This window comes from Conger conger, chromosome 18 (genome assembly GCF_963514075.1).
Source record: "Conger conger chromosome 18, fConCon1.1, whole genome shotgun sequence".
In the NCBI taxonomy this organism is placed as follows: Eukaryota; Metazoa; Chordata; class Actinopteri; order Anguilliformes; family Congridae; genus Conger; species Conger conger.
The window spans coordinates 22,720,430-22,740,832 of NC_083777.1; the positions used below are offsets into that span (position 1 = coordinate 22,720,430).

General features: G+C 51.8%; 1 protein-coding gene across 1 annotated transcript in view; it reads left to right on the plus strand.

Annotated features, from left to right (window-relative positions):
* usp54a (ubiquitin specific peptidase 54a) overlaps positions 1–20,403 on the plus strand; it is an 85,844-nt gene that overhangs the window by 24,148 nt on the left and 41,293 nt on the right. Inside the window, 3 exon segments of the mRNA XM_061227809.1 lie at positions 6,591–6,677; positions 7,444–7,784; positions 16,502–16,594. Of these exon segments, the coding sequence (XP_061083793.1) occupies positions 7,638–7,784; positions 16,502–16,594 (240 nt within the window). The 5' untranslated portion in view covers positions 6,591–6,677; positions 7,444–7,637.

Sequence of the window (20,403 nt, forward strand, 5' to 3'; positions counted from 1 at the left end):
TTTCATGATGCATTCGTGTAATTTACAAACTGCAGTACTAACGTCCGCAGTGAATCCCATAACCAAGCCTCAGATTCAGCAGTAAAAGCTTCCAAGTGTGCAAGTGACGATGAAGAAGTTAATCTTTCATGGTGAATTTTTATCTCATAAATGTCCTTGTGAAGTTTGTGGAGGAATGGCTGTGTTGTCTACAGAAGACCCGCGGTCGTCTCCTAATCACGTGCCCCCCCTCCTGCCCCCCATCGCATGCTCTTCGCTGCCCCCTCCTTGTGGCACCCAGCCCCGTTTCCATGACAACAGCGGGAGGCTCTATGGGGGGGCCCCATTCCTGTAAACGTGGTGGGAATTGACTCACCTCCCCCCCCACACGCACACACTCACACTCACTCAGTGCCTCCCTGCTGAGGTTTGGGGTCACCCCAGGTTTGTGATGGAGATGGGGGATGAGGGGATGTGGAGTGTGTGTGGGTTCAGGGCCCGCAGGGGCCCGTCACAGTGCCCCGGGGTACAGACCGGACACATCGCACAGGGAGATCATGTCCTGCTTCTGCCGTCCTCAGAAAAACAGCACGCGATGGGGATGACTTCCTAAGACTCCCCCCCCCCCCCCAGCACCCACACAAATCTGACCTGAAATCTCACCCCGGTTCAGGTTCACCTCCTCATGTTATTACCTAATTAATGTTTCTAAAGCCTATTCGTCTCTGCACAGACTGGCTGGATTTTGACCCACAGAGGCTGGTACGACACAACTGAACAATGCTGTAGTATTGTTCAGTTAAAGCACTGGGCTTGTAACCGAGAGATTTGGGGTTTAATTCCCAACTGGCACTGCCACGGTTTCATCGGGCAAGGCTTTCATTCAGAAGTGTTTTCGGTAAAGTGTCCAGTTATGCGAGTTGATTTGTAAAAGATGGATTCTGTGAGCCGGTCTGAACGGCAGCGTCTGCTCAACGCCCGAAATGCGACGTCAATATGTCCTTTCATTCCGCTGCTCGTGTTCGCAGATATCACACATTCTGCAAATGTTTGTGTGCTGAATGTCTTTGTGCTGATAAACAGTGCCTCGAGATGTCACCGCTTCGCAGAGAGAATATTACGCAACTGCCAGTTGCCACCGAGCCCCGAGAAGAAGCATTTTCAGCCAAGACTTTGTTTTCCCTCTCCTTTGAGCCATATTTGCTTGATTCTTCACAAAATAAAAAAAAATATGCTAAATTACTTGGCCTAGATTTTGCAAGCCTAAATTGTGCTGTGATCAATAGGCCTATCCCTTCGGTGTGATGTATTGTTTCTGACTTAGACTCCCCCCAAAGAGGACGGGAGTACTGCAGTGTAAAATGCCGGTTGACTTCTCTGTCTCTGCGCGTTACGCAGACCGCGCGGTGCGTGGGTTGCTGCTGAGGATCCCGGACGGGGTTTCCGGGACCCGACGGCACGCTCAAGGTTAAGTCGAGTTCAGTTCTCTTACACAAACACAGTAATGCCGCGTTAAGACTAGTGGACGGACATTAAATCCCCAAACAGCTGAGATGATGTAGCGTGTAAGCAGATGACTGATGTTTTGGCATTTGACATATTTATTAGTTATTAGGAGTGGAAGAGGGGTGGTGAACAGTAACCGTACTAAAAGCACTGTCCGATACTCAAAATGTAATTCATGGTGCATGTTGAGTAACACACACTGGACTAGGTGCGCTCACATGCGCATGCATAGTAAAAACCCACGGCACAAATTAAAGGTCGCTGCGCAGTGTGCAGAACGGCGTACACACGACGCGCGTTAGCAACGGCGTCCCCAGGCGAGGACGCGCTCAAGGGCCCTGAGGATGCCGGCCTGGTGCCCGGGCGGCCGTCAATCGTCTCTGTCCCTGCGGCGGGATGAGTGAGCGAGCCCAGATCCTCCGCTCCCGTCCCTGTCGTTCCTCCTTACGGCGCGTCGGCCGGATCCGACGCTTCTCTCCCGGGAGCTCCTGGCCCGGGCGGGAAAGGGAGGCCGACGGGCTCGCTGTGCGTTGGGTTATTAATCTCCGGCTCTCTCTCGCGCGGCCGTCCCCCGGGACCTTCTCTGTCTCTCGCTCTGTTGTCGCTTCAGTTTTGTGTCATCGAAGGAAATCAAGGGACTTGTTTTCTTCACACTCTCAAAGAGGGTGTTTGTGTTTCTGTGTGCCTCAATGTTTGGCACGGTCTTAACCAAACTGCTTCATCACTGTTACAGGGAAGGACCTGAGATTTAGCCCTGTTATAGAGAAGGACATGAGCTTTAACACTGTTACAGGGAAGGACCTGAGATTTAGCACTGTTATAGAGAAGGACATGAGCTTTAACACTGTTACAGGGAAGGACATGAGATTAAGCACTGTAATAGAGAAGCACATGAGCTGTAGCACTGTTATAGAGAAGGACATGAGGTTTATCTCTGTTACAGGGAAGGACATGAGCGTTATCACTGTTATAGAGAAGGACATGAGCTGTAGCACTGTTATAGGGAAGGACCTGAGCTTTAACACTGGTGGGACTGTGGTCTATATCCAGGAAGCTGGGATGACTTGAGCCTGGTTTGGTGTTTTCTCAGCCGGACGAATGTGTCCCAATACTTGGAGTTCTTCCGATGTGCCTGACCACCCGTCCCCCTTACCCCCAGCCCTTTTCCGCTCTGGTCCCGTTTGGAGCAGTACCCCCGACCCCCTGCTGTTCCCTTTAGCGGCCCTGCTGGGGGGTGTCCGTTATTTGGATGTTGGTATGTTTCTGAGCGGAGGTGAGGCATATGTTCTTGTTTTTGTTCCTGGGCGGGGGGTCGGGCGTGATTTATTTCCTTTAACGTGACGCTGCTCTCCTGCTGGGTGTGCCTTCTTTTTCCGTCTCTTTTTTATCCTGCAGTTATTTTGTAAATTGCCCCCCTGGGAGACCGATGCGGCTGTTTTTTTTCACTTGCCGCGTTTTTTCGCCGGGCTCCAGGGCGACAGACGACGGAAGTCGTTAGCGGCTCGACGATATTGACCCGGGTGTCGTTAGGAGGAGCGACGCGAGGCGTACCGCTAACGATACGCGCGGGGGACGGCAGGCGGAGAAACCGCCGGTCCTGTCGTTCTGACCGTGGGCTCTTTCACACGAGGCTGCGCCCCGTCCCCCTCCCCTAAACCGCACGGTTCTGACGCACCCGTCCCTGCGGTGTCCGTGACGTCGTTGTGTGAAGTCTGCAGAGGAGACGTGTGCGCCGCTCTGGAGGCGAGGAGCTTCGTTTGAGCCCTCTGGTTCGGCCGTCTCAGGTGAGAGAAGCTCCCGGCCCAGTGGTGCTGTGTGTGAACAGGCCGAACAGGGGCTTCCTCTCATTGCTGTGAGTGTTGTAACCCAGTGTCAGAGGCCATTTTATTTCCTTTTAGTTCACTCATAAATGAGCCCTGCAGCCTTCTGTCCTTCCATCTTCAATCCCCCTGTAGGAGTGGGGTGGTAGAGTGGTTCTGCCAGCTGAAGGACTGCCGCTGGATGTTGGCCCAGCTGACCCTCTCCTCTCTGGGAGGCGTTGGGCTCCGGAGGCCCCGGGTTGATGAGCTAACGCTTGCTCAGACGCCTGCTCGCAGCGGGCTGACGGATTACAGGAGGGTCTGAGCTGCTGTGCGGGGGTTTCATCCTCATTAAACTCGAATGCCGCCAAGAAACGGAGGCGGGGCGCTGATCAGTCGCCCATATTTCAGCTTTTATAACGGCTATTGTTTTGCTGAGATGATTGGGGGTGGAAGGGGGTGGGGGAGATTTTTTGAGAAAAAAACAATAGCCTACATCACTGGGAAAAAGTAGTAATTTAATCTGTCATTTCGAAGTGTCAACCTCCATAATAGCCACAGGTTTCCATTGATGGTGAGCCAGATAATGGAAATTATGCTAATTGGCCTTGATGGCGTGATGGATGTTTTGGCACGGCTCTCTCAAATAGCTCTGCACCTTATGGGGTTGTAAGTGAATTAAATGGCTTCAGCGGAACTGCTGGTGTCAACTGTAGAAACACAGCGTGGGACTCTGTGAGCGTGTGCTCTACCCCTGCCTGGGCGTGACGTGAAGCAGCTTGACCCACAAAATTGGCAGACCGGGAGGCCCCAGGGGTTCTTATGGGGTTTTTTTGGTTGATATGAGGACTCGAACGTGGTACACCTCTGCGGTCCAAGTGGAGCCACATTTGAACTTCATTCTGACAAACCTGTTGGTGTGAGGAACACTTTTCGGTGAAGGACCTGGGTCAAATACTTTTATTCACTTTACCAAGCTTATCTGCTGTATTGTTACCCATGAAATACTCTCATAAAGTGCATACTCTGCTTCCTGGTCTTCTTGGTTGGCTCAGTTGCACCAGGCAAGATCAATCGACCACAGAAAAGTATTTGAATCCAAAACAATTAGGAATTTAACCCAGGTCTGGTCGGTTAGATCTCGAAGGCCCTCCTCTGTGACCGGTTCTGTGTGCTGGGACCTCGCTGGAACACACATTCTAATTGGATATTGATTCACGTAGCGAGGGTGTGATTTTTATTGAAGTCCAATCAGGTTGATGGTTTGAACACGCCGTGGTGCCGGAACTAGGACTAGCAGAAACGGTCCTGGGGTCACGCTGCTCACAACAGTGAAAACACCCTTGGCCATTTCTGCTCCGCCTCGCTCTTCCCTTGCAGGCATAATCCATAATTTTCTCTCGTATAATTACAACTGTTTACCGAGCTGCCCTCGTTGTGCCAACTTAATAACACAATAACTTACTTACATAAGTTGTATTATGCGGGCGGTCCGTTTGTACATGCTGTCCGTTCGTGGAGTTGAGTGTATTTAGTGGGGGAATCTGTGTTAAGTACCCTGCTCCTGGGTACGCCGCTGCTGCCCTCGCGGGATGTGAACCCGCCGCTCTCCGGTTCGGTGTACGGTTGCGTAACCGCTGTGCCACGCGGCCCGCACATAAATCTCAGTTTAATGCCCCCCCCCCCCCCCCCCCTCGCCTGTTCTGTTCCCCGGCCCCCCGCCATCCCACCCCCCGCCACTCTCTCACCTCCAGTGCAGATGTGCCTCACTCAAAGTCGTTCTCCTGCGGTCAGGGGCTTCCTGTCCGACCGCCCTGTACGAGTACAGGAGCACAGCACGGGGGGGATGTACTTCTAGAAGAGTCTGTGCTACTGAAGTGCTCAGGTTAACTGGTAAAATGTCTGACCAAAATGTCTCTCTTTATGTTCTCCCCCACCCCCCCCCGAACATTTTCATTGTTTACCTGCTCAGGGACTGCAATTGAAAAGAGGCCAACTGCCTAAATCTGGCACATTTACAGAATGGTTGATCAGTGCGCACTGCCCCTGTCAAATAACACTTGATGGATGAAATAAAATAAATAGAAGTGGTTATCTGACCGGGTTAGGGGTCAGGTGCAGGGGAAATGAGGAGTTTGTTTACGCTGCTTATGCGCTCGACAGATCCTAATGAGCATGACAGACTAATCTGCGCATCTGATCCGGGTAATCTCCCCAAACCGCCCTCCACCCCGCCCTCCGGTTCCTTGTTTTTCCCACACCGTAGGGAAAAAAAGCCTGGAACATTCTGCATGTTTGTTCTGGGCGAAGGAGCAACAAGCCCTCCCCACACCTACGCATGGCCCCACCCTTATCTGCTGCCTGGTGGTCAGACCGAGGGGTGGGTTTGGGGAAGATCGGGTCTGCATAGAGTCGTTGCTACAGGAGCCTCAGACTCCGCTGTCACTCAGATCTCTCCCATCGGCCCCCGTTTGCTACATTCAGTGCCGTTACGAGCAGCTCTTACTCACTCTCAGCAGTGTCAGGCAGCTGTAATGTTGTGTGCCGGTCTGTATTGTGTAGGCCTAGGGAAGCCATCTTTGTTAGTATTTGAGATTAGTGGGTGTGACCACTTTTGAGTGACAGGTGTCCCAGCTAAAGCCTTAGTGCTAATCTTTTTTTCTTTTTTGTTCTCGCTAATTATCTATCACTTAGCCTTTTGTTATGTTCCGTGTATTAGAAGTGATTATGTGTGCCGGGGTGATTAAACGCTAGAAAGAGGAGGAATAGTTTTTTTTGATGAGGTGAATGCGGTAATTGTGAATGATCGTGCAGCTTTCACGCTAACGCTAAGGGCTGGCGGCGGTATCCACGATGCGCAGGGCTGGCGGTGTCGAGTAGGCCCTGGCTGAGCTAACGGCGCGCTGAGCTGCTGGTAAACAGGGCTGCCGTGTCATCTGTGACTAACCGCCAGTAAACAGGCCCGCGGCTCGCTGGGTGGACCTTTCCTTTCCTTCACTCCCTCTCTCTGGGCGGCTCAGACACGGGGTGGGGAGAGGTCAGAGTCTTGTCTGAGGCTGGGTCAGGGGTGTGTGTGGGAAAAGGGGGGGGGGTCAGGGTGTGTAGCCCAGTTACCCAGCTGGAGAGAGAGGAGAGAGCTCTGGGTTTGGCTAAATGCCTTCATCCTGCTTACAGATCTCTCATTTATATAAAGTGTGTGTGTGTGTGTGTGTGTGTGTGTGTGTGTGTGTGTGTGTGTGTGTGTGTGTGTTGTAAACCCTGTCTGACGTACTCAGTGTGCATTAGTAATGTGCTTCTCTTCTCCAGGTTTGCTGAAGTTTGAGAGAAGACGCCTTCATTACAGCGTGACCTCTACCGGGGGGAGGGGCGGGGCGGGGAGGAGCAGGCAGAAAGGTGAGGCACCCCTTTCTGACATGCACACACACACATGCGCACACACACACCACACACACACACACACACACACACACACACACACAGACATACACACACCTACAGTATACATGCACACACACACACACACACACACACACACGGACATACACATGCACCTACAGTATACATTCACACACACGCACACATACACACACGGACATACACATACACCTAGAGTATGCAGACACACAGGCACATGCGCACACATGCACACACACACACACACGTACCCTTGGTAACGGCTCCTCTTAGATTCCACAGTTGAGTCCCAGGAGTGAGGCACCCAGCGGTACCCGCGAGGCTAACGAGAGGGGGGGGCGGGGCCCTGTTAGACAGCCTCAGGAGCTTCAGCTTCCCTGTCCACGGGAGGGAGAGGGAGAGAGAGAGAGAGAGAGAGAGAAGGAGAAGGAGTAGAGAGGAGAACGAGAGAGTGAGGGAAGGAGTAGAGAGGAGAACGAGAGAGAGAGGGAAGGAGTAGAGAGGAGAACGAGAGAGGGAGAGAAGGAAGGAGGGAGAGAGAGAGAGAGAGAGAGAGAGGAGAGGAGAGTAAGTGAGGGAAGAAGGGAGGAGAGAAAGGCAGTACCCAGACCTCCAAACCCTCTAGTTTCCTTTCTCAACTTTAGAGCAGAAGCAATGCGATTAGCTTGTCTGAAGCTCTGAAAATCAAAATCTCAGCGCTGCAGGTATTTTTACTTTTGCAATCATTTTTTAATTTTTTTTCCAGGTTCTGCCAGTGCTTGTGAGGAGACTGATCTCTCCTTGACTGGATGACTTCCGCTTGGCTTTTTTTTTTTTTGACGTCAGCTTTGTAAGGATGACCCGCCTGGCGTTTGCCAGGAGGAGGACAGTTCCGTGCTGATCCAGGAAGTGAGAGACAGGAAACGAGAGAGAAAGTGAGACGTGTGGGTCTCCAGGACGATGTCCTGGAAGAGGAACTACTTTGCGTCAGGCAGCAGCGGGATCCAGGGCATCCTGACGCCCAGGAGCATGACGTCCATCGCCCCCAGCAAGGGCCTCAGCAACGAGCCCGGCCAGAACAGCTGCTTCCTCAACAGCGCCCTGCAGGTGAGCGCTCCTGACTGCGCTCACACACACGCTCCTGACTCTGCTCCTGACTCTGCGCTCACACACGCTCCTGACTCTGTGCTCACACACGCTCCTGACTCCACGCTCCTGACTCCACGCTCCTGACTCCACGCTCCTGACTCCGCCCTCTCGTACTCGCACGCACTCCTGACTCTACCCTCTCACTCTCAACCTGTTGCCGTAGTAACCGCATGCAGCAGGCAAGCGCCTCGCTAGATGCACAAACACAAACACTCACACACTCACACACGTGCACACACACACACATGCATGCATACACACACACACAGTCACACAAAAGTGCAAAAGTTATGAGGGATGTGGGTTGAATCTGCAAGCTCATGGTTATGGGCCTTGTGGTGGAATGGTAGCTCTGTAGCCATGTGCCGCTACAGTAGCATAGCTCTGTAGCATTGTGATGCTGCAGTAGCATAGCTCTGTAGCATTGTGGTGCTGCAGTAGCATAGCTCTGTAGCATTGTGGTGCTGCAGTAGCATAGCTCTGTAGCATTATGCCGCTGCAGTAGCATAGCTCTGTAGCATTGTGCCGCTGCAGTAGCATTAGTGTGGCTGTTGTGCTGATGATGTACGCAGTATAGATTCAGCAGTGCAGGGCTGCTGCTCTGTGCTATAGCTGCAGCGGTGCTGCACTTTACTGGGTAGTGTCTCTGGTTACAGTGGTTGCTACAGAGGAGAGATCCGCACTCTTTTGGAGGTATCTTAGAGAGGGGCAAGGCATTGTGGGAAGCCACAGAATTACCTTCGTAAGTGTCAGCCCCTGCAGCGAGTGGAGCCAGCCGGGGTGGTCTGTGTGTGTGTGTGTGTGTGTGTGTGTGTGTGTGTGTGTGTGTGTGTGTGTGTGTGTGTGTGTGTGTGAGTGAGTGAGTGAGTGAGTGAGTGAGTGAGTGAGTGAGTGAGTGAGTGAGTGAGTGAGTGAGTGAGTGAGTGAGTGAGTGAGTGAGTGAGTGAGTGAGTGAGTGAGTGAGTGAGTGAGTGAGTGAGTGAGTGAGTGAGTGAGTGAGTGAGTGAGTGAGTGAGTGAGTGAGTGAGTGAGTGAGTGAGTGAGTGAGTGAGTGAGTGAGTGAGTGAGTGAGTGAGTGAGTGAGTGAGTGAGTGAGTGAGTGAGTGAGTGAGTGAGTGAGTGAGTGAGTGAGTGAGTGAGTGAGTGAGTGAGTGAGTGAGTGCCAACCTCACACTTTTAGTTAAAATGCCAGTCCACACCTAACAAACCTTACCTGTGAATAAGGATGCATTGCAGTGCTCGAGCCGTGCCTCGGATGCAGCAATTAAGACATCTAGACGACCGCGACTTTGAAAAATGAAGAGGGAATCGGTAAAATAAGAGTAACTTTTAAAATCGGGGTGAAATTCCTCTTTCCCGGGTCGTCCGCGGCGACCCCCCTCGCGCGACCCGGCAGACTCCACGCAGACCCAGGGCCACGTCACCTGTCCGCCGCAGCCAGACCTGCAGCCAGACCTACAGCCGTCTTCAGCTCGGGGAGGAGGAGCAGATGAAAAGCAGATTGCGGATCGCAATTACCCTGCGCTGCCTCCTTCCTGGCACTGCGGTGTAATTATCCATATGGAAAAGCAGGCCTCAGCCTCTTTTATAATGCCTTTCAGAGCTGTAAATTACTGACAATCATGTGTGTGCAGAGCGGGCGTGAGGACCAGACGGGTCTGCTGCCTGCAAGCCCGGCACTTTACCCCAGCAGACACCTAAAGACAGTCATTTGTCTCCTAAAATTAAACGGCAGCGATCGCGCGCGGACATGCGAGGACCGGGACTAAGTGCTCCATGGGCAGATACCCTTGGTGAAGACGGTACATTGCAGATCTGTTCATGATCTGTTGAAGTTAATAACAGCGTTAACTCTCCTCGCCTGGATTCTGGTCTCGCTTCCTGTTTTTAATGTGAAAATAAAAGTGGGTGGGGCCCCGCGGCCCTCCAGAACCGAGGGATGTCCGCCCCCACTCTGGCAGAACCGTCTTTAACATTACATTACTTTACCTTTCATTTAGCCCGACACTTTTATCCAAAGCGACGTACAAAAAGTGCATACCGAGGTCATTAGGACAAACTACAGAACCGGTCGGATGAGGTATAATTCGTATAGAAACAGTCGTACAGCCATGAACATTAAGTCTCGTACATACGGTAAATAGGCCAAGTCCATACGTAGTGAGGTCAGGAACTGCAGTACAGCAGTGCAGAACATTGCTGCAGTCCTAGATTAGACTTATGAAGTACAGCGAGGGGCTGAAAGATTGAGATCAGACTATTGCTGGTGAGTGCTGATGCTCATGGGTGGTTTGGTCCCTGCTCCCTGGGGTGGGCCGCAGTGCCCATGCAAGGTTGGTCCGCCTCCCTGTTGGTGCCACACTCAGGCTCCCCGCGTTTGACTCATTAAAAGGAGCCGCTCGCTGTGAGGAAGGGCTCAATATGTGGCCAGAGGTGGAAAGGCCAGGGGTCTGAAAGTAACAGCCCTGCCGTGCGTTTCTTCCACCCGTCTACTGTCAGCGAGTGGAACCAATTCTTCCTTCTGCCCAAAGAATTGTGATAATTCGCAAATCCGATTGATTGGAACAAAATGCTTTTAATTTCTGCCTCTGTATGTGACCCTGTGCATCGGCTGTGATTTTGCTTCAGAATCTGGCTACAGGGAACAGGTGAGGTGCTGTCATGACAACCCAGATTCAACCTGGTTTCTCGCAGACAAAAATAACCCTTTAATATTAAAACCAACGTGGCCTGACGCGCCGGCTCCATAAACCAGCGGAAAAGGGCGACACTTGCGTGACAGGTTAACGCACCTTCATCCCTGCCACTTCCTGTTCTTTGCACTTCGATAGTTTAACCATTTTCTCTTTCTGACCTGGCTTTCTACGACATGGATCCATACTCTTCCACCGGCCGCCTTTTAGTGCTATTTGTGTCTTCTCTACCGTGATGTTTCACACTGAAGGAATATAGAGTGTGACGGTAATCTCCCAGCATGCCCCGGGGCTCCGGTGCGGCGTGCGAAGGTCTCGCCCACGTGTGGAAATCTCAGGCCTGCGCGTCCTGCCCCCGGGCGGTCATGTGACTGTTGATTTATCGGCGGTATTATGTGGAAGGGCTTCAGGGACCGCTACCTCTGACTCCTGGAGAATAGCTCTCACCGCTTACTCCCCTCCCCCCCCCCCCCTCCCCACCTATCCAGAGAAAGTTCTGCTCCATAAAGTCTGAGGAGAAAGAAGTATCTTAAGACGATGTTAAAAACAGGAAAGCAGGTCATAAAGGTGAGAGATTGAGCAGGGGTCAGGTGTAGGGGTGAGGGGGATGAAATTCTGGGTGAGCAGCGTAACTCGTGACCGTTCCTGAGTGAAAGCTGACCTCTGATCCCTTACGTTTGGGCTGTACGCCCTGCCGCTGGGACAGGAACTGTTAGCCGCCACTTCCTGTGGGTGTGGACCCTCAGAGGGGGAGATCTGCTCCATCCAATCATGGGAGTCCTGAGTGGATGGAACCGGAAGGAAGAAGGCTGTTTGGGCCGATTTATATAGTCCGGCTCGGCGCCTCCCGGCTGACGGTCAGCGCTTCCCGCGACCCCTGCTGGCTCTGCGGGCGACACACTGCCCGTCCCTGGAACGGTCCGCAACCCCCCCAGACCTGCCCCTTCAGTGAACCGCCGTTTGCTGCAGTTTTGACCGGCAGACAGGAGCGCAACGGGCCTTTGGCCAGCGCAGTTCGGGAAAAGAAAAAACCCCGGAGTAACACGTTCCCAGGAATCTCCTTCAGGAAGCAGATGTGTGGCAGCCGCGCCGGGCACAGGAAGTGCTGGATACTTCCTGCCCGACACTCCTCCTCTTTGCACACTTTAGCTCGCTGCGTTCTTCCCGTTTGATTTAATTTTCTCCGTCTCTGGCTCTTAGCTGCCAACGTCGGGTACACACGAGATGTGTGTTCGAGCCTGGCTGGAAAACTGCCTACGTCTGCTTTCACACTGAAACTTACTGCGTGACATATCGTCATGGAAACTACCCGCCAAGACGGTAATTACATTTTTGTGTTACACTGACACAAGTGGTCCGTGTTTTACTCATTAAAATATGTTAGTTAATTTAGGACTGCTGGTCTGGCTAACACAAAATGTCCTCATGATGTCTTCATACTGGAATGTCATTGTTATAACATTGCAGCAACACAGTGAGAACATTTGGGTTTTTCTGGGTGAGCTGGCTTTTCTAGAGGGCGGATGGACCCCTTGGTATGGGTTCTGACTTGGAGCGTGTCAGTCTGTGGCCGGTAGACCCACGGCCTCCTGTGTGATGCCGTAAAGGGCAGCCAAATTGATGATGTCACCGGCTGCCCCCGGTTACGCCAGGCGTCACTCTGCTGTGGCCCTTACCGGTGAGGCTCACCTGCACTGTGGCCCTTACAGGTGAGGCTCACCTGCGCTGTGGCCCTTACAGGTGAGGCTCACCTGCGCTGTGGCTGCTTCAGGCAGTCAGGCCTATTTCTGTCCATTCCCTTCCTGCTCTGACTTCTTGCTTGTTCGTTTGTGAGTGTGTGTGTGAGTGTGTTCGTGTCTGTGCGTGTTCGTGTGTGAGTGTGTGTGTGAGTGTGTTCGTGTCTGTGCGTGTTCGTGTGTGAGTGTGTGTGTGAGTGTTCGTGTGTGAGAGTGCTCGTGTTTGTGCGTGTTCGTGTGTGAGTGTGTGTGTGTGAGTGTTCGTGTCTGTGCTTGTTCGTGTGTGAGTGTGTGTGTGAGTGTGTGTGTGTGAGTGTTCGTGTCTGTGCTTGTTCGTGTGTGAGCGTGTGTGTGAGAGTGTTCGTGTGTGAGTGTGTGTGTGAGAGTGTTCGTGTCTGTGCGTGTTTGTGTGTGTGTGTGTCTGAGAGTGTTTGTGTCTGTGCGTGTTCGTGTGTGAGTGTGTGTGTGAGAGTGTTCGTGTCTGTGAGTGTGTGTGTGAGAGTGTTTGTGTGTGAGAGTGTTTGTGTGTGAGAGTGTGAGAGTGTGAGAGTGTGAGAGTGTGAGAGTGTGAGAGTGTGAGAGTGTGAGAGTGTGTGAGTGTGTGAGTGTGTGAGTGTGTGAGTGTGTGAGTGTGTGAGTGTCTGTGTGTCTGTGTGTCTGTGCGTATGTGAGAGTGTTCGTGTCTGTGCGTGTTCGTGTGTGTGAGAGTGTTCGTGTCTGTGCGTGTGAGTGTGTGAGTGTGTGTGTGAAAGTGTTCGTGTCTGAGTGTTCGTCTGTGAGTGTTCGTGTGTGTGTGTGAGTGTGTGTGAGTGTTCGTGTGTGTATGTGAGCTTGGGGCGAGCGTGAGTATTGAGAAGGGACATGGCGGTAATGCCCAGCTGCTCCCCCCGTTCCTGTGCAGGTGCCCCCCTCCCTCCTCCCCGTAGGGCGCTGATGACCACCCTGTGCAGGGGTGATGGGTAATGACCTCGTTTGGCCTCTGAGCAGAGCCTGCCTGAGCTGGCCACACAAGCCCTCCTCCCGCAGAATCTACCGTCAAGGCGTACCACTAAAAATGCTGCTTTTATCACTACCTCACTGCTCTCTCTGTGCTCTGCACCTGTGGAGGGGGGTCCTGTCTCCCAAATGTCACCTCGTCCCAAATCTCTGCCTCGGTATTGGCTGCGGCCTTTGTTTGCCACCCTCTGTGTGGGGCGGTGTCACGCACCCCGTCACGGGCGCCAGCGTGAATCAGCGCAGAGTCACCGACCCGTGCCCTGATTGGTGGAGCCGGTGCGTGTGATTTGCCCAGGCTCCACACTGGTGCAGTTGTGGAGAGGAAGATGAACTACTCCTCACATCTTGCCTGAGGAAGACGCACACACTCATTCTGGCTGCTCTCTCTTTCTGTGTCTTTCTCTTCTAACAGTTCTTTCTTCTTCCCTCTTTTTTCCCCGCCTCTCTCTTTGCCATGTTTCTCTCCATCCCTTTCTCTCCCTTGCTGTCTTCCCTCTTTTTGGCCGTCTTTCTGAACTCCCATTCTTTTCTCTCTTTCCTCTTTCTCCCCTCCACACCCCTATCTCCACTCTGCCTCCCTGGCCCACTCACTCCCTCTATCTCTCTCACTCTCTATAAATCTAGTGTTCCCTCTCTCCATCTATATATCCATCTATCTCTATCTTTCCCTCTCTCCATCTCTCTCTATCTTTCTCTCCTTCTATCTATATATCTCTCTGTTTCCCTCTCCCCACCTCTATCTCTATCTTTCTCTCCCTGTCTGTCTATCTATTTCTTTCTCTCTGTCTCACTCTTTCTCCCTCTCTCCCTCTCTCCCCCCTGGGGGTAATCCTCTAAGCCCAGCCTGAGAGCTGTCGCCCCAGGGGCATTAGCCTGGGAATGGTGTGTTTTGTTATATCATCACTTTGTATCTCTCCAGTCAGCTTTTCTTTGCTTTGAGCCTCTCTTTTTCTGCGCCTTCGCTCCCCTCCTCTCCCCTCCTGCCAAGGAGTCGAGCCCCCGTCGAAACCTCCGTGAGGGGCGGGGGGCTGGGAGCACCCCAACTGCTCCTCTCCCTCATCCTCCAAACGCTCGGTCAGCGGAAAGAGTCGATGTTCCCTGGAACCGGGGGGCACCGGTCCAGATTCCCAGAACTCGGACCGCCGGAACCGGGCTTCAGTCAGGAAGTGTTGTTGCTGGCTCGGAGGTGCCGATCGCTCAACTGAGCAGAGAGAGCGAGCGTTGGCTGCAGTGGGGGAGAAAGGGCCTGCCCCTTCCTCGCACCTCGGCCGTTTGTGGGGCTGTCGAGTCCATAGGAAGGACAGCCTGACTTTCAGGACGTGAGGCCTAGCAGTGCTCCAGTTTCTGAGGGGGCTGCTTGATGTAAAATCCCCCGTATTCAGCCCGGTGAGAACAGCATACGGCCACGGACCGTTTTGTGCTTTTTTTTATAAACTGCTGCAGATGGCCTTGTGTTGGGTATCGGTTAAGAAACTTGTTTTCCCTCCCCTGAGTCATGTAATCTTTCAGAACCGCCGTCTTTAACCGGCAGGCTCTCAGGGCTTAAGCAGCATTCCCAGAAACTGGGGGAGAATTTGGCTCCAGAATTACTGGCTGCGTCTCATCTCAGCATATGTTTGCGCATTGTGTCTCTTCGCTTTGTGATAGGGTGTGTTCACGCATTGTGTCTTAGCCTCGGGATAAGGTTAGGGATCTAAAAAAATAGTTTGGGTTTTCTGCAGAACGCTTCTTGATCAATGGAAAGGAGCAGGTTTACATAACAACATTTTTCTTATCCAAAACTTTACTTTTTAATCAACGGTTAAGCGTCGGGTTACATTCCCTGGTTGCTCACGCCTGCAGTTGGCTTTCAGCTAAATGATCGAAGTACGTGTGTATTTAAAGTAAAAAAGCGTAATTTGACGGAAGGTTTATTGAAGCCTGCCATCGTTCGCTGCTGCTCCTGATGCCTCCGTCAGGGGGTGAAAACGAGCCCTGCTTTTGGGCAGATTGCCTCGCGGCTGGCAGAGTTGCGTGTTGTCGTGTCACACGGCTGATCTCCTGAATTAAACGTATGTGCCGTGATGTACTGAGTGTGGAACAGATTGCGGGTTACCGCTCGGAAGAGCGCATTTCTTTAAAGGGATCCCTCCCAACCCTCCTGTCTTTTTTTCTCGCACATTGCTTGCATAGCGACTCGCAGTTGAAATGATATCACGTGAAGTCTCAGATCTTCCATCTCTGGAAAAAAAAATGTCGCTGAAGCTCAAGATTGGGTGTATTTGTCAAAAGAAAGTTTTTTTTAGTTCAAATGTGAAAAACATTTTATATCAGTTGCTTCGAGTGCGTGAGAGAGTGAGTAGTTTCCCTGCCACTTGATGCACAAGAACAGCTTTGACCAATAGGGAGTGTTGATTGGTTAATGGGTTGGGGGTCGTGTGGTTGTACAGGGGAGCAGCGGTCACTGGAGTAAGACCATCGTGGGCTGGCTTAACCGACGTTGAGGAGGGCTTGCGGGTGGGTGTGGAGGGGGAACACTGGTGCTCCCCGGAGCGGTTGGGACGGGGTACCAGATGGGGGGGTGCTGTGGGGGAAACGGGACGGCCACATCTGTTCCGCTGCCACTCCACATCTGGATGTCGCCACGGCAACGTTAATCCCTGTGACTGACAGCCCGCCAACACATGCGCCCCCCCCCCACCGTCCCCAGAATACCGTTAACTACCGTTATTTCCCTCGGGATGAATAAAGTATCTATCTATCTATCTATCTATCTAACTGCAGGGGCGTGGGGACTGTGGATTAAAAGGGTGTATCACAGGATATGGATGAAAATACCTGTAAAAGTTAAGCTGGCAGTCTGCAGTTTAATCTCGTATTCATTGTTTTGTTTTAAATCCTGTGTTCTGGAGTATGGAGCCAAACATACAAAAATCGCGTCACTGTCCAAATACTTTCGCATTTACCTGTATTCATCCCGATCCCTCGTCTCCGCGTGGATACAGCGTTCTACCGTCCGAGGAATACTGCCGTCGAATTCAAACCCGGAGTCCCTGCCAAGGTTACCGTTGTTATTTATCTAAAGGCGGGTTACCCGCGATCCTCGTCTTTGAATGGGTGACTCCACGCCTCTCGCGTTTGACCCGGACAGGCTGACATCCTGTCGGTAAAGTCACGCGTCTCCCGCCCCTGTCGCATGTGTAATTCCCATGTTCCGGTAGAAATGAATTCACTCAGCGTTTGTTTTTTGTTTTTTTTTCTGTCTCGACAGGTTCTCTGGCATCTCGACATCTTTCGGAGGAGTTTCAGACAGCTGACCAGCCACAAGTGCATGGAGGACTCCTGTATCTTCTGTGCCCTGAAGGTGAGTCCCCCACGCCCCCCTCACCCGTCCTCTGGTGTGTGATGGACACGGAATTCAGCCGAGTTTGATTTGTTTGCTCCTGCGTTGCTTAAATCTTATACATTTGCCGCCCCAGAGACGCCTAACCTAGATTTCCACGTCAAGCTACGGCTCTCGACATGAAAGCAGAGACCGAATTGCGCAATTCCTACGAGAAATCAACTGGCAGAAGGCAAATAATTTACCTTGTTGAAAAATGAAACTTTCAAAAGTGCTGCTTTGTGCACGCTCTTCTCCAATTGGTTGAGACAGTTGGTCATGACAACCCGACACTGACAATAACAAACATGGCAATCTGAAGGCTAGCTCAAGCATCACATTACATTAATGGCGTTTGGCAGACACTCTTATCCAGGGTGAAGTACAGTTGATTAGACTGAGCAGGAGACAATCCTCCCCTGGAGCAATGCAGGGTTAAGGGCCTTGCTCAAGGGCCCAACGGCTGTGCGGATCTTCTTGTGGCTACACCGGGGATTGAACCACCGATCGTGCGGGTCCCAGTCATGTACCTTACCCTCTACACTACAGGCCACCCTACGATGACAGCGATGACAAATTCCCTACTAATGGATGCATATCAAAAAATAATCCACAGAATATTAAATGGGGGAATTTATAAGCATTCTCATTCATGATATGATTGAAGAGCTTGTCCAATGAAGCCTCTCAAAGGCACGTCCAGTCATGCGTGTCTGAATAGCCCAGCGGAAAGTTCCGGTCCGTGTGAGCGAGAGGGGCCTAACACCGCCCGATTCGGCTGCTTTTCAGAAGGCGAATTACCGAAATGGAAAGCGAAAGAGTATCATTGATTTGAGTGAGTTTTTTTAATATTCCATTGCTCCTCTGGTAAATTAATCATTACACATAGCATATAATAGCAAATTAATTTCACAGATCACCGTGGTACAATGTAATAGGCACACCTGTTTTGGTCCAAAGTGTGTATTGTAGAGATGAGTCGAGGCTTAATGACGGTTTATTATGCTAACGAGCAGTTAAAAGTCTGTGGAAAGACACGTCTCCCACGCAAGACAGAAAATAAGATAATTAATTTTATTAGTGGCCCTCGACTGACTGAGAATTTCTTTGGAATTTGCTGCAAGGCTAACCTTGGAGTTCCCGCCATTCTGGAAGCTGTTTATTTTTTACACGATATCTGCGGGCTGGCATTTACTTAATTGAAACTGCTTCTATCGTGTGTATGTATTCTTTGGCCTTTTGAGTCTTTGAGAGAAAGTTTTGTCTTGTCTACATGTAAATGTAATGTAAACAAATAAGAATACTATGTACTTATAAATACTTATTTGCTGAATAAAAAAAAAAAACTTTGGTAGATGGTTGAGGTATTTACTTTTATTTTTCTTTGCTGGAATTTGCTCTTTTTCTAGAGGGACTTAGGATACACACACTAGTGCGTGATCAGGGTAGTGCACAAATTAGGACCGAAGTGTGGTCCCCAGAGGGTCACTGAGTGCCAGAAGTGAAGAATTGATTGACAACTTTCCAATTACTCAAAAAACTACAAGACCGCCCAAATGAGAATCAAACTGCAGTAAAATGAACAGCAGCACTGAATCACAGAATCAGAAGGCAGACTGCGTCCCGCTAAACCCTCACCCCTGTGAGGTGCCCGAGGAGCTCCTCAGTACGCCGCTGTGGATTTGGGGCCTGCTCGGGTGTCCGTCGGCTGGGGAGGGTTTCGATAGGTCGGTGGGAGCCGGTGTTTGATTGGCTGCCTGCAGGATGCGCAGCTCTCCTGGGCAGTGACTGCGCAGCTCTGCCGGTGGGCTGGAGAGGAGAGAGACGGCTCCGCTCCCTCTCCCAGCGCCTCTGAGATGAAAGCTGCTCTTTCCAGTCGCCTCGGGCGTACATCGTCGGTTTGAGCTCTGCCTCTCATTTAGCTGTGCGGGGTGACGGCAATAAGATCTTTACATTACACTGGGTCCTGTCTGTAATGGTGTTTTCACACTGCACTGGGTCCTGTCTGTAATGGTGTTTTCACACTGTACTGGGTCCTGTCTGTAATGGTGTTTTCACACTGTACTGGGTCCTGTCTGTAATGGTGTTTTCACACTGTACTGGGTCCTGTCTGTAATGGTGTTTTCACACTGTACTGGGTCCTGTCTGTAATGGTGTTTTCACACTGTACTGGGTCCTGTCTGTAATGGTGTTTTCACACTGTACTGTGTCCTGTCTGTAATGGCCTTTTTTACACTGTACTGGGTTCAATCTGTCATGGCCTTTTTACAAAAAGGAGTTCAATGGCAAAAGCTTTCCTGGTCCTGAATGGTCTGCCATTGCCGTGTGTGAAGCTGCCTGAACGTTGACCGAGCGCCATCAGTGACGGTTTCCAAAACTTGAAAGCTCCACATGGGGCTGGCTGCTCGACATGCAGGTTATTAAAATTTAACGATGCCTTCGTGTTCCCGTGGCGATTGTTGGGTTCACAGCGCTGGGTGCCTCACGTCACGGCGGACGGAGATGAGGTCTCTATTTACCGTCAGAGCGACATCAGGACTGGGGTGCCAGGGTTGTCGGCGGGGGGGGTAATGGATGGCGATCTTGAGATTTCGTATCGGGCCCATGCGCGGGAGTGTTGACGGGCCTTTTTTCAGGCCGGATTTAATGCAGCCCCAGCGTGGTTGGAAGCGCGGCTCTCAGAAATATGACTCGCGTTGAAGTGTTCGGTCACACCGGCAGAGTTACAAGCTCAGTAGCCGTCAAAGCAAACAAAATACTGCGAGGCCGGAGTCGTAAAACCTCACCTGGTTCTTTTGAAGCGGTTTGACTCAATCTGTGGAGATGGTCGGGGTGCGGGTTGCGGGTTATGGGTGCTCCTGTACCACGTGGGGGGGTATTGGGGGTTATGGGTGCTCCTGTACCACGTGTGGGGGTATTGGGGGTTATGGGTGCTCTTGTACCACGTGTGGGGGTATTGGGGGTTATGGGTGCTCTTGTACCACGTGGAGGGGGGGGGTATTGGGGGTTATGGGTGCTCCTGTACCACGTGTGGGGGTATTGGGGGTTATGGGTTATGAGGGGGCAGGGCGGTTCCATAGAGTAGGACCATCAATTTCACCTCAGCCTGCCCTGTACGTGTAGGCCTGCCCTATTGTGATCCATGGGACCGTATATTAAAGGTATCAAATGTTCAGCCGTCAAATTTAAGCAGAGACCTCCCTCAAGGTTTGGGTCATCACCTGGCCATGAATCGGTGGGAAGTGTGATGTTGTGGAGCGGCTCTATAAGGACCTCGGAGGAGAGAGGCCATATTTCACCCCTGACACTGATGTGGGCTCTTCAGGTTGAGAACTGCCTCAGATATCACGGGAGGGAGGGAAGGAGGGCGGCGGAGGTAGAGAAAGGGGAGAAAGAAAGGGAATGAGGAGGGAAGAGAAGAGGGGGAGGGCGGGGGATTGATAGTGACAGAGGAGCATGGGAGTGGGCAGGGGAGATGGGGAGATGGGTGTTCCTGGAGCGTTGGGGTGGGATTGACCTCGCGGGCTGGGAACTCTGTGTTGGCCCACGTGTGAGACTCTGCCTCCAAAGGACCGCAAAGCACGAGGCTTAACCAGCATCAGGGGAGGGGACATGAACACTGATACGTGTGGGGATACAGTATCTGGGCAGTTAGAGAGCATCTGGACTGTCTGAGAGCATTTGGGAAGTGTCACTGTAGTGCATATGTGCAGTTGTATAGTAAGTGTGAGTGTGAGTGTCTGTGTATGCGAGTGGTTTCAGAGCAGTAACAGTGTCTGTGTGTGTGTGAG